Source organism: Doryrhamphus excisus, linkage group LG10, assembly GCF_037039965.1.
Source record: "Doryrhamphus excisus strain RoL-2023G ecotype Guam linkage group LG10, RoL_Dexc_Guam_v1.1, whole genome shotgun sequence".
Classification (NCBI taxonomy): domain Eukaryota; kingdom Metazoa; phylum Chordata; class Actinopteri; order Syngnathiformes; family Syngnathidae; genus Doryrhamphus; species Doryrhamphus excisus.
The window spans coordinates 15,827,695-15,847,019 of NC_136366.1; the positions used below are offsets into that span (position 1 = coordinate 15,827,695).

The following is a 19,325-nucleotide window of genomic DNA, read 5'->3' on the forward strand; positions in this document are numbered from 1 at the left end:
CTATTAACAGTTATTTAACCTTTAACATGAACATTAATCAAACGTAATAATTTTTTCTGGGTACATGATACCATACAGCATCCATATCAAACTTGTGGCGGCCGCACTAACATTAAACTTTCATATCAAGGCGGGGGCCTCAAACTAGTGTCCTGCGGGCCACATTTGGGCTCCGGGCCGCGTGTTTGAGACCCCTGCTTTATATTAATTGTTGGCTTAGTGCTCGGGTAGTTGAGATAATGATGAGTTGTCATGTCACGTTTCATTGCTCATGGGTTTGTCTCAGAAAGTGCAAATACACATTGGACAATACTGAGTGGGTATTTCAATATCAATTAATGATTGGTTTTAGAGGACTATATAAAAGCACAAAAAAGGCCAGTATTGTTAGTGCAGTCAACGGCATCATGCCACGAATGAGTCAATTTATAGCATTGAAGGCAACAACCTTGGACTTTGTTTTAAAAATGCTTCATGGGTGGCACGTCAGTCTAGTGGTTAGCACGCAGACCTCACAGCTAGGAGACCAGGGTTCAATTCCACCCTCGGCCATCTCTGTGTGGAGTTTGCATGTTTGCATGGGTACTCTCCGGGTACTCCGGTTTCCACCCACATTCCAAAAACATGCTATGTTAATTGGCGACCACTTTACTTTTTTGTTCTATAACCCTCAGGATCTTTTAAAACATGTAAAACCACCTATACTTTGGACTATACTGTACCTATACAAAAATTCCCTTTGCATAATACATAATATACAGTATATATACAGTATATACAATCAACCCACCATAAAAAGTTATTCTTTGTAAGGTGTTCAACTTACAATATCAGCAGGGGGCCAAAAAGAAGTTGTTTTTAGCTAAAAATTGAATGTAGTATCATAGTATCCACCGAGTATCAATATATAGTGAAACAGGGTGGCATCAAATTTAAATATAAAAAATGGCAAATCCAGCCATGAACTGCTTTAAATTTAAGTGTGCACTATATTTTTATTTAATGCAATTCAATTCAAGTGTTTTCTGGGTCTGAGAATGTACTTCCATTACAATACGTGGGCTTGCTGGAAATCTCAGTTTATCATGAACTTCCACGCTTCACCGATAGGTGGTGCAGTAATCCTCAACTCCGTTTTAACTGATCACAGCCAAGCTGAAAAAAAGAGCCTGTCTTTCTGCTTCCATACAGCGGGGTGTGCTTTGACATTCCCGGTTGTAAATGAAGGTATTCCCAGATGTTTTTTTTTGAGGAAGCTGTCTTGCAGTTCTGTTTAGTTGGAAGAAAACACCCTATGGAATCGCGCGGGCGGGGACGCTTGTTTTCCTGTTTTCAGCGGTGAGTAGTGGGAGTCAGCACGCTAATGTTTCTCCATATGTTAAAAACCATCTCGTACTGTAACTCTCTAGTACTCATAGTAACTAAAAACTGTGTTTTATGAAGTGTTTTAAGCGTGCAAGTTACAAATGTTGTTTACTTTTTCCCTGTGGATGTGGCACAGTCCTCGTCGGCACACCGAGGTATAATACATCTGCTCGTGAAGGCTATATCTGGACATGTAAACACACTATAAACAACTCCTTGAACTACACTTAAGCTTGTATTTACCAAAATGCAACATTACCAAAAAAGTCTATTGTCGCTTGTGTGTTGCTGAGAGTCTTTGCACCATTCTGATTTAAAAAAAAAAGATATAATAAGAACAGGTTTAACTGGACGTAGCCGGTGAACACATTGCAGCACATCATAGTAATCCCACATGTGACCGGTAAGGAATGCCATTTTTTTTAACCACAAGTATCCACATTATAATGCAAATTGCATAATATATACAATACATAATACATACAGATGTGAATATTGGCAGATACATTGTAAACTGAATGAATAAACGCAGACCATATAATACAAAATTACAGTAAATTCAGAAATAAATAATTGTGTTTCATGCCACTTATATATTCATTTTCTACCGCCTTTTCCTCATGAGGGTCGCGGGGGTGCTGGAGCCTATCCCAGCTGTCTTTGGGTGAGAGGCAGAGTACACCCTGGACCGGTCGCCAGCCAATCACAGGGCACATATAGACAAACAACCATTCACACTCACATTCATACCTATGGACAATATGGAGTCGCAAATTAACCTAGCAGGGTTTTTGGAATGTGGGAGGAAACCGGAGTACCCGGAGAAAACCCACGCATGCACGGGGAGAACATGCAAACTCCACACGGAGATGGCCGAGTGTGGAATTGAACCCTGGTCTCTTAGCTGTGAGGTCTGCGCGCTAACCACTCGTCCGCCGTGCCGCCCGCCACTTATATAATATACTAAAATGCCATGCAGCACTTTTTGTGAACATGAACATGAAATATATGAAGCCAGGAAAGGTGCATTAATGTCGGACACACTGTTCGTCCACGCGGTACCCTCACGTCCGTTTTCTGAGGTCCACCGCTGACAAAACACCTCTGACAAAGTGTGTCCAACAATGAGTGCTCCTCCTCACACGTCCGGCTTCCTCTGAGCTCCACCGTACCAGTGGTGCTACGTTTACCATACACGGTAAGCCAGTAGCTCCTCAACACTTTTAGCACTCCAAAGACTTTATAAACTCCTATACACACTAGATTAAAAAGTGGGCTTTGTTCATAATTAGGAAGCGTGTGACCAATCACAGCAGAGTGGGCGTACTCGGAGGTGGGCTGTGGGTGGAAAGAAATTAAAACCAACCATTTTGGCGGGAAGCACAAATCCATCCAAGCAAATACAGCTGGAATAGGTGCATATTCTGGGAGACCTAGAAAGTTTTCTGTGCAGGTTATTGTGTGTAGCTGCTCTGTAGGAGTCCACATCTCAATACAAAGGGTTTTGAATAATAGGTCCCCTTTAAGCAAATTATGCCTATATTTACAATTTTCAAGCATAAAAATAGCTAAATGAACCAATATCCAAATATAAGGCATTCAAAAGATACATTCCAAGGCATTGATGAACTGTAGTATTCTACACGTGCCACTAGGTGTCAGTATTGTTACTGTAATGTTTGATGAGTCAAGGATAAGGATAATTATCTCAAAACAGACACAATAATCCCTAATAAAAACACAAGCTACTTTTGTGGTCGTTATGTACAAAGCTGAACTCTGAACCCTCAATGTCACTTCCTGTCTGCCTCTTTTTAGGTCCCCTAGGGAATTTCCAGTAACACACATGACCACTAGTCTTATTTATTCTTACTATGTTCATTGTATTGGATAATATGTGTGTAATGGGTGTTATTAAAGTTATGATCAGTTAATAGTTTGTGGAACATGGTCAGAAATCAGGGCTCGGCCAGTGTCCAGGAACATACTGTGTTCATTAGTAGAGCTTCCATTGTATGTGGTAACCCACTGATCCAGTTCCTACATTTTTTAAAGCTTCATTGCCATCATAAACATTTATGACTCAGTACCTTCTGTACTTGAATCTACCAAATAAAAACAGCAATTATTTGTAAAGTACATACTAACTGATGAAGAGCTTGAGCAATGTATTGTGTAAAACAAGGGTCTCAAACTCAATTTACCTGGAGGCCACTGGAGCTAGGGTCTGGGCAAGGCTGGGCCGCATCTTATTAAAACCAGAAAAATATACAAACTTTTTCAGTGCTTTGGTTACGATTTTCTACAATAAAAGCTCTGATAAAACATTCCACTGTTCTCAAATATCTTAATTTTTATTTTTCTGCACAAAATAAGATGAAAAATAAATAAACAAATCAAGAATAAAGAAAATCAATCAATCAGTAATAAATAAATATAATAATAATAATAATAAAACGGAAAATAATAAAAACTTAAGAAACCACATATAGTTGGTGGGTAGACAAATTATTTTTTTCAGATTAAAATTAACAAAGCATTATTAGAGCCATGTAGACATGACAAAACACAACTATAGTCACATTTATACTCTTTTTATTTACAACATATTGCGCAACTGCAGGGTCTTGAGACACATGCTAACTCGCAAACTAGAGAGCTAGTGACCTAAACGGTAGCCTTCAAGTTATTTCCTTTAAACTTAAATAGCCAAAAACTTACCACTTCCACACGGATAGGGAGGATAACTATTAACAGTTATTTAAACTTTAACATGAACATTAATCAAACGTAATAATTTTTTCTGGGTACATGATACCATACAGCATCCATATCAAACTTGTGGCGGCCGCACTAACATTAAACTTTCATATCAAGGTGGGGGCCTCAAACTAGTGTCCTGCGGGCCACATTTGGGGCGCGTGTTTGAGACCCCTGGTGTAAAATGTGTAAAAAGCAGGCATTCAAATTATACACTTCATCATTACACACATAATGAAAATAAAAGTGAAATTGGCCGTCTAAATGGTGTAAACAATACTGTCATAAAAAATATGTTACATGCAGTATGCAGTTGGAATTACATGGCTGACTACATCTCCCTTAATCACAAGTGTGTTGATTGTATTTAAGTTGCACCACTCTGGTGTTCTGTTTGAAATGACTGCCCTTTTCTTGTCGGTGGAAGTGGGCTGGGTTCAGCTACGTGGACGGCACTGAGAAACTAACACTTGCCATATGATTTCTCCACAGCTCAACATCATGGCGACTGTTCTCTTCCTTTTCCTGAGCTTCTTCACTGTCTCGGTGCTGGAATCTGCTACCAATAAAGGTAACCTTTTTTAAAACTTTTCTCCGATTTGCTTAAGATCCCTAAATAAGATGTATATGATTCCCCCATTTTAAACTGCTTTTTGTGGTTTGAATAGGAAAATATATACATACATTTGCTTTGAATAAGGCTGCAAGGTAATTTTAATCCAGAATATCACAGAGCAGTCCAGGATTGGACAATTTTGCATTGGTGTGAAAATATATTGCGCAACTGCACAGCCCTTCACACGGAGTGCAGCCTGCAGATTTCTAGTGAAGTGGCTTCCCAGGAATTCTGCAGAACACGGAGTACTCCGCTCATACAATGGCAAGCTGTTTAACGTGTAGCGGCCTCCTGTTTGCGACCACCCGTCCCCTCTCAGGCAAAGGAAAAGCTGTGTTTTGTTGTTTTAACTACAGGGGTTGTTGTTTTGTCCCTGGTATAAATGAGGTCTCCATTGACCATTCATGTCCCGACATCCTGTGCTTTATCTTGTTATGTAATACTGTCACTTATAGAAGTGATTAGGATGGAGAGTTCAGTTTTTCATTGACATTTTCAAATGGTTTAAGGAGAAAGTGCTATAGTGACCTTACATCACAATCAGAAACAGACAGGTACCACTATGATTTAAGGCATTGGCGGTTTCATTGATGCCAAATTGATTTAAATTTAAAGCCTGGGGAAATTCAATCATGGTGCCAAAGCAAAAATGATGCGTAACATGGAACAGCTAAGTAAACAAACATAGGGCAACGACTACTACTATGGGGAATAATAAAGGGCAACTATTTTAACGCTAAACACAACTTTAGCAAAAATTTAGCAAAATAAGTACAGCAAAGCATGCTGGGAACACTCCCATCAACTCGAGTGATCTTTGTATCTTCATGATTTTTACCAAAACGGGCCTTATAAGGGGGTCATGTGATATTCTTGGTTGAGTCTGAGGCGGAGTGTCGAATTTGGGAGAAAACGTTATTTTTCTTCCAAGCATTAACTTGCACTCTTTGCTACGTAAAGACATGAAAGACATGAAAGCTCCGTCTCTCAACCACAACAGGAAGCGGAAAACCCCCGTCCCTTGCGCCCACCCCTCCGGGTGGCAACACCTCCCCTATCGATAGTTCCGGGGTGAATTATGTCCCGGTAACCTACCACTACACTTGTCTAATATTTTGTTTATATGTTATTATAAAGTCTGTAAATGTGACAAAAACAATAGCATCCTGGTCTTTAAATCACAAGAGAACTAACTAAACACAACATGAGTGAAAGGGAATGAGGATGCTTTGTCTCACTGTGGGAAAAAAAATAATAAGGGGAATAATAAAGGGCAATTATTTTAACGCTAAACACAACTTTAGCAAAATTTAGCAAAATAAGTACAGCAAAGCATGCTGGGAGCACTCCCATCAACTGAAGTGATCTTTGTGTCTTCAGGATTTTTACCAAAACGGGCCTTATAAGGGGGTCATGTGATATTCTTGGTTGTCTAATATTTTGTTTATATGTTATTATAAAGTCTGTAAATGTGACAAAAACAACAGCATCCTGAGAACTAAACACGACGTGAGTGAAAGGGAAGGAGAATGCTTTGTCTCACTGTGGTACCGCTTCAAGGTTAAGAGAAAGATCAGAAGTTGTGAATGGGTATTGTCGTCTCAGAAATGTGTTATGAGGCTCTAACAAGTGTGAACAGATGTCAAGTTTAGTCTCATGTTCCCTGGCAGAGATTGAGCAAACACAGATTTCGATATGCAACAAAGGAATGTCGTGTTACGAGTTTGCAGCTTGACACTATTTTAATGATATACTCTCCCAAAAAGCCTATTTAATAGTATTGAACAATTTTTTGTTGCGCGGTGTTCGAGTGGTTAGCGCGCAGAACTCAGAGCTAGGAGACCAGGGTTCGATTCCACCCTCGGCCATCTCTGTGTGGAGTTTGCATGTTCTCCCCGTGCATGTGATGATTGGTTTTGGAGGACTATTTAAAAGCACAAAAAAGGCCAGTATTGTTAGTGCAGTCAACGGTATCATGCCACGAATGAGTCAATTTATAGCATTGAAGGCGACAACCTTGGACTTTGAAGATGTTTTTGTTTTAAAAATCCTTCATGGGTGGCACGGCAGTCTAGTGGTTAGCCCGCAGACCTCACAGCTAGGAGACCAGGGTTCGATTCCACCCTCGGCCATGTCTGTGTGGAGTTTGCATGTTCTCCCCGTGCATGTGTGGGTTTTCTCCGGGTACTCCGGTTTCCTCCCACATTCCAAAAACATGCTAGGTTAATTGGCGACTCCAAATTGTCCATAGTGAGTGTGAATGGTTGTTTATCTATATGTGCCCTGTGATTGGCTGGTGACCAGTCCAGTCTTGCCCGAAGACAGCTGGGATAGGCTCCAGCACCCCCGCGACCCTTGTGAGGAAAAGCAGTAGAAAATGAATGAATGAATGATTGTGTCAATCATTTATCTTTTTAAATACAGTAAAAATGTTCATATTTCACACATAGTTGCAAATGGTGATTAATCTTGATTAATTAAGTGGAGAAAATTTTGATTAATTTGATTTAAAAATTTTAATTTTTAATGAGGAATTTTTTTCGGTAGAAAATGAATGAATGAATGAATGAATGAAATGAATGAATTCATGTTGCGTGTACTACTGACTTTAGCAGTACTGGACAATTTGTAAATACATTGTGTCAGTCAATTAAATACCAAATATGCAAGCGACATATAAAAAGGCCTGAGCCTGACATCACCCTAATCAACCTAAGAAATGTAACACAACATAGTGGTGTGATAGCCACAACCATGGTATAGATTGTTCTCTAAATCCCGAGCTCTGCGTTTTTCCGAGGAGTAGTTTATCATATAGTAAACAGATTTATTTTTACCCTCTGACACTACTTCCCTGAAACATTGGAGCCAGGCAGGGTCATCAATCATCTGTACTGCTGCCTCTCAGATCTTGTTTTCATAGTTCTTATTACTCTGCCAGCACGGTCTTGTAGTATCGTTCTTCTCTATTGGGCTTGGCTCACTGCTGCTGCTTTCGCAGAAATGTAAATAGGAGCGGTTCAGGTAATTATACTGGTAATTGTTTACAAAGTGTTCACTAGAGTTGGAAATCATTATTGGTCAGTGACACACAACACCCAGCATTTTCTCCCCCCCAAACCGTTCTTGGAAAATGCATGTAGGGGGTTTAATTTAAAGCAGGGGTCTCAAACATGCGGCAATGTTAGTGCGGCCCGCGCAAGTTTGATATGGATGCTGTATGGTATCATGTACCCAGAAAAAATTATTACGTTTGATTAATGTTCATGTTAAAGGTTAAATAACTGTTAATAGTTATCCTCCCTATCCGTGTGGAAGTGGTAAGTTTTTGGCTATTTAAGTTTAAAGGAAATAACTTGAAGGCTACCGTTTAGGTCGCTAGCTCTCTAGTTTGCGAGTTAGCATGTGTCTCAAGACCTGCAGTTGCGCAATATGTTGTAAATAAAAAAAGTATAAATGTGACTATAGTCGTGTTTTGTCATGTCTACAGGGCTCTAATAATGCTTTGTTCATTTTAATCTGAAAAAAATAATTTGTCTACCCACCAACTATATGTGGTTTCTTAAGTTTTTATTATTTGCCGTTTTATTATTATATTTATTTATTTATTACTGATTGATTGATTTTCTTTATTCTTGATTTGTTTATTTATTTTTCATCTTATTTCGTGTAGAAAAATAAAAATTAAGATATTTGAGAACAGTGGAATGTTTTACCAGAGCTTTTATTGTAGAAAATTGGCACCAAAGCACGGAAAAGTTTGTATATTTTTATGTTTTTAATAAATGCGTTTTTTTTTTTTGAAAACCTGATGCGGCCCAGCCTTGCCCAGACCCTAGCTCCAGTGGCCCCCAAGTAAATTGAGTTTGAGACCCCTGATTTAAAGCGTTTGGTGATTGTCAGAAGGACAATAGCAGCACAGCAGTGAGCTGCTTTCAGGTCATGACATTATTTTTTTAGCAAAAACCATGCGACCCACTGAAAACATCTCCGTGACCCACTTTTGGGTTGTGACCCATCAGTTGAGAATCACTGACCTAAATGGTATAATAAGTGGTGCTGATGGTTCAACAATGTCTTAAGTTGACAAAATAAATAAAAAAATTGAGTTACTGAGTTACTAAAATTTGTAGTCTTTTTGGCAGCATAAAATAATTTGATTGACGGCACTTATTGGATGGACTAATTCTCAGAACAAGGTGGTCAATGAAGATATAAGAAGATGCATTCCAGATGCACAAACTTCGAGATATAACATGTGTGGACTTTACTTAACTTAATTTAAATGAACTCTACCCGGCTGCAATGAGTTCAAGTGGTTAGCGCGCAGGGCACACAGCTTGGAGACCCGAATTCGATTCCACATTCGGCCGTCTCTATGTTCTCCCCGTGCATATGTGGGTTTTCTCCGGGTACTCCGGTTTCCTCCCACATTCCAAAAACATGCTAGGTTAATTGGTGACAAATTGTCCATAGGTATGAATGTGAGTGTGAATGGTTGTTTGTCTATATGTGCTCTGTGATTGGCCGACGACGCTCAGGGTTAAGAAGGTCAAAAATGAATGAATTAAAAAACTCTACCCATTATCCCAAGAAGAGTGGAGAGTAGAAATGTGACTTACAGCAGCTAACAGATGCTAAATGACGTTTTTACCTTCAGCTAGATTACACAATAACTAATGTACTGCAGCCTAGTAAATAATTGACTAGCCTCCAACCGAACAAATGGTGGCTAATATTGTCAGGCCAGTTTGTTGGCTGCAGTTCAACAAGTCAGTGTGCACAACCTCAGCCTAACCTCGGCAATATATATTGACTCTCTCTTTCTTAGCTTAGCTGAAGCCTGTTAAACAGGATCTAAGAATGTTAGTCATAGTCTTATAGTGGGAACAACAAGTAGCTGCTTCCATAAAAGGTATGGTAGTGATTTGGCAGCTTTCAGTGAAAAGCAGTCAAATGACTTCCAGAAAGATGGAAATGTTTGTACTGCGGTTTCACAACAGCTTACTACCGAGCTTTTCTAAACAGCAGCACGGCTTCCTACAAAGGCCACTGGATCAGTAGACCATAGCAGATCTTTAATGTCTTTTTGCTCTCTTTTTGTGCTTCCCTAGACTTCCAACCCAAGTGTCCTCATCTCACTGGCTGTGTGTCCAACAACATGGAGACTTTCTACTGCAGATGGGATGTCTGTGCCGTGCAGAACCACTCAAAACCAGAAGATGTGCGTCTGTTCTATATTAGCAAGACGTAAGGAGTTTTGTCCACCTCAAGAAAGCTGAATATAACATTCTGGATTATCTGAAGGGAAAAGTCAATGCCTTGGTGGCACTGTTTTCTTCCACCAATAGCAAGGTGGTGTCATGTTTCATTGACTGTTCTATAAGCGGCTGCCTTTCTATGCTGAAGGCGCCGACAAAGGAGAAATAATGTGACAACACAAATCAAATCAAATCAACTTTAATTGTAGAGCACTTTTCCTGCAGAGACATGCAACACAAAGTGCTGTACAGAATAAAAACAAATTACCACAATTAAAAAGAAAAACAATTACAAAGAAAGCCCACCCTCCACTGCCACCCTTCATAATAGACACACACACACAATCACACACAGTAGGGAGACATTGCATGAATTCATGAATTCATTCATTTTCTATTTTTCTATATTCATATCTATGGACAATTTGGAGTCGCCAATTAACCTAACATGTTTTTGGAATGTGGAAAGAAACCGGAGTACCCGGAGAAAACCCACGCATGCACGGGGAGAAGTTGTTGAAGTTGTGTCTCCTAGCTGTGAACCCTGCACGCTAACCACTCATCATCCGTACAGCCCCCAACCAATGCAAAATAATGTAAATCCAATTCATATAGCCCAAATATCTTAACCCAAACACTTTTTATAGACAATAATTATAGTTTCACACGTAAAAAATGATGCAAAAATAATAGCAAATGACAATTGAACATTTAACATCGTTTTTAGCTTTATTTAACTCTTTGCAAATCACAATCAGAAGGGAGGGTTGAACTTGAGAGTGGGGCAGAGGAAAGGATATTTTGCTTTTTTTTAACTGTTACTGCACTCATATGGCAGAAACACTTTATGCAGAGTGGTCTGTTTGTGGCTTACATTCAAAAAATGTGCGCCATCTTGCACACTAACCAGGCGGGCGAACGCAAACCAAGGCATAAATGTCAAGGTACCACTACTACTTACAGATTTTCACCATTTTAAGACTTTAGTCCTCACTTTAATGCGCGCCATCTTGCACACTAACCAGGCGGGCGAACGCAAACCAAAGCATAACTGTCGGATGTTAACCGAAAAACATCAGCAATGTACCACTACTACTTATAGATTTTCACCATTTTAAGACTTTAGTCCTCACTTTAATGTGCGCCATCTTGCACACTAACCAGGTGGGCGAACGCAAACCAAAGCATAACTGTCGGATGTTAACCGAAAAACATCAGCAAGTTACCACTACTACTTATAGATTTTCACCATTTTAAGACTTTAGTCCTCACTTTAATGTGCGCCATCTTGCACACTAACCAGGCGGGCGAATGCAAACCAAGGCATAAATGTCGGATGTTAACCAAAAAACATCAGCAATGTACCACTACTACTTATAGATTTTCACCATTTTAAGACTTTAGTCCTCACTTTAATGTGCGCCATCTTGCACACTAACCAGGCGGGCGAACGCAAACCAAAACATAAATGTCGGATGTTAACCGAAAAACATCAGCAAGGTACCACTACTACTTATAGATTTTCACCATTTTAAGACTTTAGTCCTCACTTTAATGTGCGCCATCTTGCACACTAACCAGGCGGGCGAACGCAAACCAAAGCATAACTGTCGGATGTTAACCGAAAAACATCAGCAAGTTACCACTACTACTTATAGATTTTCACCATTTTAAGACTTTAGTCCTCACTTTAATGTGCGCCATCTTGCACACTAACCAGGCGGGCGAATGCAAACCAAGGCATAAATGTCGGATGTTAACCAAAAAACATCAGCAATGTACCACTACTACTTATAGATTTTCACCATTTTAAGACTTTAGTCCTCACTTTAATGCGCGCCATCTTGCACACTAACCAGGCGGGCGAACGCAAACCAAAGCATAAATGTCGGATGTTAACCGAAAAACATCAGCAATGTACCACTACTACTTATAGATTTTCACCATTTTAAGACTTTAGTCCTCACTTTAATGTGCGCCATCTTGCACACTAACCAGGTGGGCGAACGCAAACCAAAGCATAACTGTCGGATGTTAACCGAAAAACATCAGCAAGTTACCACTACTACTTATAGATTTTCACCATTTTAAGACTTTAGTCCTCACTTTAATGTGCGCCATCTTGCACATTAACCAGGCGGGCGAATGCAAACCAAGGCATAAATGTCGGATGTTAACCAAAAAACATCAGCAATGTACCACTACTACTTATAGATTTTCACCATTTTAAGACTTTAGTCCTCACTTTAATGTGCGCCATCTTGCACACTAACCAGGCAGGCGAACGCAAACCAAAGCATGAATGTCGGATGTTAACCGAAAAACATCAGCAAGTTACCACTACTACTTATAGATTTTCACCATTTTAAGACTTTAGTCCTCACTTTAATGTGTGCCATCTTGCACACTAACCAGGCGGGCGAACGCTAACCAAAACATAAATGTCGGATGTTAACCGAAAAACATCAGCAAGGTACCACTACTACTTATAGATTTTCACCATTTTAAGACTTTAGTCCTCACTTTAATGTGCGCCATCTTGCACACTAACCAGGCGGGCGAACGCAAACCAAAGCATAACTGTCGGATGTTAACCGAAAAACATCAGCAAGTTACCACTACTACTTATAGATTTTCACCATTTTAAGACTTTAGTCCTCACTTTAATGTGCGCCATCTTGCACACTAACCAGGCGGGCGAATGCAAACCACGGCATAAATGTCGGATGTTAACCAAAAAACATCAGCAATGTACCACTACTACTTATAGATTTTCACCATTTTAAGACTTTAGTCCTCACTTTAATGTGCGCCATCTTGCACACTAACCAGGCAGGCGAACGCAAACCAAAGCATAAATGTCGGATGTTAACCGAAAAACATCAGCAAGTTACCACTACTACTTATAGATTTTCACCATTTTAAGACTTTAGTCCTCACTTTAATGTGCGCCATCTTGCACACTAACCAGGCGGGCGAACGCAAACCAAAACATAAATGTCGGATGTTAACCGAAAAACATCAGCAAGGTACCACTACTACTTATAGATTTTCACCATTTTAAGACTTTAGTCCTCACTTTAATGTGCGCCATCTTGCACACTAACCAGGCGGGCGAATGCAAACCAAGGCATAAATGTCGGATGTTAACCAAAAAACATCAGCAATGTACCACTACTACTTATAGATTTTCACCATTTTAAGACTTTAGTCCTCACTTTAATGTGCGCCATCTTGCACACTAACCAGGCAGGCGAACGCAAACCAAAGCATAAATGTCGGATGTTAACCGAAAAACATCAGCAAGGTACCACTACTACTTATAGATTTTCACCATTTTAAGACTTTAGTCCTCACTTTAATGTGCGCCATCTTGCACACTAACCAGGCGGGCGAACGCAAACCAAAACATAAATGTCGGATGTTAACCGAAAAACATCAGCAAGGTACCACTACTACTTATAGATTTTCACCATTTTAAGACTTTAGTCCTCACTTTAATGTGCGCCATCTTGCACACTAACCAGGCAGGCGAACGCAAACCAAAGCATAAATGTCGGATGTTAACCGAAAAACATCAGCAAGTTACCACTACTACTTATAGATTTTCACCATTTTAAGACTTTAGTCCTCACTTTAATGTGCGCCATCTTGCACACTAACTAGGCGGGCGAACACAAACCAAAGCATAACTGTCGGATGTTAACCGAAAAACATCAGCAAGTTACCACTACTACTTATAGATTTTCACCATTTTAAGACTTTAGTCCTCACTTTAATGTGCGCCATCTTGCACACTAACCAGGCAGGCGAACGCAAACCAAAGCATAAATGTCGGATGTTAACCGAAAAACATCAGCAAGTTACCACTACTACTTATAGATTTTCACCATTTTAAGACTTTAGTCCTCACTTTAATGTGCGCCATCTTGCACACTAACCAGGCGGGCGAACGCAAACCAAAGCATAAATGTCGGATGTTAACCGAAACACATCAGCAAGTTACCACTACTACTTATAGATTTTCACCATTTTAAGACTTTAGTCCTCGCTTTGAGTTTGAGTTGAAGGGGAGCGCCTGTATCAATCAAGGTCACTCAAGTTTATACTCACTTTTTTTTACTACTACATTTGTTGTGTCTGCACTGCGGTTGCCAAACTGCACTTGCAGACACAAAGTTCACTTTGGATTTAAACCATAACCAAAATATTTGCAACTCAGAGTAGAGGTTTTAACCTTTTTTGCAAACCTGATTGATTAAAGCGTCAAGGATAAGCGTCATCCAGGGTTTTTTCAGCCACACTTCCATAGTACTCTATTGAGAACCATACCAATACCCATTTAAGTGACCATTGTTCCCATTTTAAATTGTTACTTCCCGCTCCGGAGCCGATCAGATACAATCACTTACTTCCTTGTCCTTGCAGACCTCCGCATGCATCTCCTAAAGAGTGGAGTGAGTGTCCTCATTACAGCACCGAGACCCCGAATGAGTGCTTCTTCAATGAAAATCACACATCCGTGTGGGTATATTACAGCGTTCAACTCCACTCAAGGGATCAAACCGTCCTCTATGATGAGAAACACTTCTATGTCCAGGACATTGGTAAGTCGGATGTTGACAGTCCAGACACAAAAGTACTGATTGATCACTTGGATTTAATTTATTTAAATAATGAGTTGTTTAATACCTGTTGATTGATGGATTTTTAAAAAAAAAGTCTCCCCCCCTTGCAGTGCAACCTGATCCACCAGTGAGCCTAAACTGGACGATACTGAATGTGAGTCTGACGGGTAATTTCTATGATATAATGCTCAATTGGAAGCCGCCTCCGTCTGCGGACGTGGCGACGGGATGGATGATATTGCAGTATGAGGTCCAATACCGCAAAGAGGATTCTGACACCTGGGAAATGGTGAGTGTGGTTTTTTTTTAATATACTTTTTGTGAACTATTGCATCCTACAGTGGGTACCGTTTATGTCAATAACTCGACGACTTGGACCAGCTCATCAAGTGTCGTGGGTTCTTAAGTTGGTGTCGACATACATGCTCGACACACAAAATTTGAGACCCAAAATGGTCCGTTTATGTTGGCTTGTTGCGTGAAACGATAACTGCAAAGTTGCAAACCTTTACAGGGCTCTACATTAAAAACAAAAATGTCTTTCCCATGGGGAATCCTTAAGGTTAGAACTACTTGCCCGAACTTGCCCCATGTAAAATGAAAAGACTGCCATAATGATATCATCTCATTTTTGTGGCATCACATGAGAATCTCAAATAAAGATGAAATGATTATCATTTCTTGTGGTTGATTTCTTACATAGATCATGATGTTGCATGGAAATCTGGATTGTCAAGAGACTTCTAGGCACTTTGCCTTTTAGAAGTTGTGCACCACAATGAAACATTATTGAATAGACACATTTGTGCACTAGTAAAGTGTTTTTAAATCCAGAAAAAAATGCTCAATGGTCAAACAATAATTTGTGAAGCAAAGGTGAAAAAAATACACAGAGAAATGGAAGCGCTAGATTTTGTAGCTTGTGCAAAATCAGCACTTGGTATTGGATCTAATCGGTGTGACCACTTCAAATTGTCACAGCAATGTGATTCACTCACCTGTGCCATCATTTGATTTGCTGCCGCTAATAAAATACTTGTTTAGGAGGCACTGGTTCATCACTTTTTGCTGTTTTCCTTCACAAGTTGTTGAAGAATTAGACCATGTTGGCAGGGACGCCATGATAGATGTTTTCCTAGTCAAACCATCGCTGATTGGTTGATCGCAAACAAGAACGGGTGTGGGTAAAACGCGGACCGTGGTCTAAATAAACGATTCGGATTGGTCCATTTCAAGCTTTAAAATGTGCAATAAGTAAGCAGGCAGTGGTAAGTTTCAGATTTGGTTATGTCGACAACTGCTTATGTTGACGTCTGTCAGCCAGTCCGAGGGTTGTTAACATAAGCGGGTTCCACTGCACTGTATTTGTATAGTATGTATAGTATTTTCTTGATTTGTATCTATTATTCTGTTAACCACAGGCTGAGCTTGTGAAAAGCACACATCGCTCCTTGTATGGTCTCCAAAGTAATATAAATTACGAAGTGCGAGTCCGCTGTAAAAGTAATGGTGGGAAGAATTTTGGAGAGTTCAGTGACTCGACATTCGTCCACGTTCCAGCTGAAGGTAAAAACTCAGTAGAGGAACAAATCTTTAAGAGGTTCTATGATACACTGACAATATAAGTGTGTATTTGGGATAGTACATCATGTATCCATTCACGTTCTTCCATTTATCCTGGTCTGGGTCAGGGGGTCAGCGGTATATGTAAGTAGGATTGCCCACACTTCCATGTCTCCTTCCATGTCTGTATGTTTTATACCACTTCTGAGGATGTGTATGCATGGTTTTCTTTTGTGCACCAGGTGTCCCACACAAGAGGTCAGACAATGACCCATTTAAAGAAAAAAAGGCGTTTTTGAACCTTCCATCATTTTTTTTTTGTGCATAATGCAGTGTTTTTTTTCCAGCATCACAAGTCCCTTTGGTGGCTTTACTGATCTTCGGCACCTTGTGCTTAGTGGCCATCCTGATGGTAGTGGTTGTATCAAAGCAGGAAAAGTAAGTGATTTTTCTTTTGTTTGAACCTCCAGGTTCGTCATTCGCACAATGAAAATACTATGTACGCACAAAGGAAATGATTCAGTGCATAACCAACCGTGTACAGCAGTATGCCAACTTATTTATTCTTATATAATGAAGTACATTTTACATGTGACAATATCCTCTTTTACTTACTCAAGGTTGATGGTAATTCTTCTACCACCTGTCCCTGGACCTAAAATAAGAGGAATTGACTCTGAGCTACTCAAGGTATCCATCTATGTTAGATCGAGATGTCAAATATTGTCTAATCTTGACATAACTGGCATTTCGGGCAATATTTTCTGTTGTAAGGAGGTCATAGGAGTATTAGTCTGAAGCTTACACCTAACAATTTAGAGGCTTCAGACGGGATGTGCTCAGGCAGATTGATTTAAAGTGTCATCAGCAGGTATTATAAATATTATATATGTAAATATATGTAAATATTCAGAGAGACTGGAAGAGTCGCATAGTGCATTCTGTATGTCACACACTGAACTTTCAGTGTGAATGAACAGTGGGGTCACTAGACAGACATTCACCGAGCTCCCAATCTCAATTTACATTCCATTCACATGTTAATTTTGAATTTTTAACATTTTTAATTTTATTTATATATACCATATTTATATATCAGGCTTCTCTGTGTGGAGTTTGCATGTTCTCCCCGTGCATGTGTGGGTTTTTCTCCGGGTACTCCGGTTTCCTCCCACATTCCAAAAACATGCTAGGTTAATTGGCGACTCCAAATTGTCTATAGCTATGAATGTGAGTGTGAATGGCGCCTCTCGCCCGAAGACAGCTGGGATAGGCTCCAGCACGCCTGCGACCCTCGTGAGGATAAGCGGTAGAAAATGAATGAATTCTTGAATTTTTATATGTAAGTCGCACCTGATAGTCCTCAGGACTAGCCCACCTATGAAAAAGTGTGAATTTTACCATAGAAGTGTAACAGACACTATTTACCAAAAATATTACAAAAAAATTACATTTTTATGATTTTTATAAAAATCTGATTATTTGCAAAAATATTATTTTTTTTATTTACAAAAATAAAACTTTTCTTCAGATTTTTTCCACATTTTTATGTAAAAAATATACAAAAATGCATATTTTTAGTATGCAGTCTTGTTGTAGTAGCTGTACTTCTTCATCTCACAGAAAGGAAAACTGAAGGAGTTGACGTCCATCTTGGGTTCCCCACCTGATCTGAGACCAGAACTGTATACCAACGACCCATGGGTGGAGTTCATCGACCTGGATATTGAAGAACATAACGACAGGCTGACAAACCTGGACACGGACTGCCTCATGGATCGCTCCTTGTTCTCCAACTGTTCACATCTTTCTATCGGTTTCCGGGACAACGACTCGGGTCATGCCAGCTGCTGTGATCCGGATCTCCCCAGTGACGCGGAAGCATCACATTCCCATCCTCTCATCCCGAACCCAGTCCGCAATAAGGAACAGGCTGCTGCGAGACCCGGCTCTGCAAACCAAAGCACCACAGCGGGAGAGCCTCCTTTAGCAGCCCCTGTCAGAGAGGCGTTGTATACACAGGTGAGTGAGGTGAAGGCATCTGGCAAGGTTCTACTGTCCCCTGAGGGTGATGTGGAGAAAGACACAGTCAAAGACACCAAAGAAAACAAGGAGGACCAGAAGGAGTTAAAGCTCTTGGTAACTACTGACGGCAGTGGTTACACCTCAGAGATCAGTGCGAGGAACATGAGCCCATCCTTGCCTGCGATGAGTTCTGTCCCATGTTCATCATCAGTGGACTACCACAAGCCTTGCCAGGAATCAATTCCCAATCCCGCACCCTCTCTCCCCCATGCGCCAGTCTATACAGTAGTAGAAGATGTTAGCGGGCAAAACAGCCTGGTGCTGACACCAAATTCAATACCAATCCAAAAGACCATGCCCACACCGGACAGCTACCTGACCCTTGACCTTTTGGGAAGTATTGCACCGTAGTGATCTGTTTAAAGTTCAGTCGACAGCAGAGACAGATTTCTAAAACAGTCTTTATGATTAATGAGTGCCTCAGTGTTGAATGTCAGCTCACCTAAAATAGCAGCTTATGCTTGTCCTGCCAACACCTCCACATCCTCCAACCTGACGCTACCCTTAGTGGGGAAACGTGTGTATTACTTCAGGAACAAGAAGGGAATTTATATTTAGGTCTGATGACAAATTGAGTCTTATCCCGCAGACTACGAGCTTTTTTTTATATCATTTTTCAGTCAGATTTATTCCTGTCTTTGTATAAAAATCAAATTATTTGCAAAAATCTGATTTTTTTTTTACAAAAGTATAATTTTTCTTCAGATTTTTACCACATTATATATAAAGAAATACACAATAATGCATATTTTTAGATTTATTCCAGTCTTTGTACAGCAGCAGTCATGAAAAAAGAGCTATTTTTTTAATGCATGCAGTCATTCGAAATGTAAACTTTTTTTTTTACATACCTAAGCATGTTTTATTGATTAAACAGAGTGTTTGTATTGTATATCATAGGTAGAAATGTATGTAAATAGATGATTAATTGCGATACTACATTTTGTATAATACAATAAACGATAACTGTTCTATGCAGCCGATTGCCATCAGACTCGTTAAGAGTGATATCAAGATGTTGGCAGCATATAAACTACTGGAAATGTA

The 19,325-nt window shown here is 39.9% G+C and overlaps 1 protein-coding gene across 1 annotated transcript; it reads left to right on the top strand.

Annotated features, from left to right (window-relative positions):
• Positions 1 to 1,211: 1,211 nt before the first annotated feature.
• LOC131118800 (growth hormone receptor-like) lies at positions 1,212 to 19,124 on the top strand. The gene is given in 10 exon segments (XM_058064664.2): positions 1,212 to 1,307; positions 1,310 to 1,338; positions 4,618 to 4,696; positions 9,856 to 9,991; positions 14,431 to 14,609; positions 14,741 to 14,919; positions 16,052 to 16,196; positions 16,541 to 16,631; positions 16,814 to 16,883; positions 17,817 to 19,124. Coding segments are annotated over 10 exon segments (1,791 nt in total). The 5' UTR covers positions 1,212 to 1,237; the 3' UTR covers positions 18,630 to 19,124.
• Positions 19,125 to 19,325: the final 201 nt, after the last annotated feature.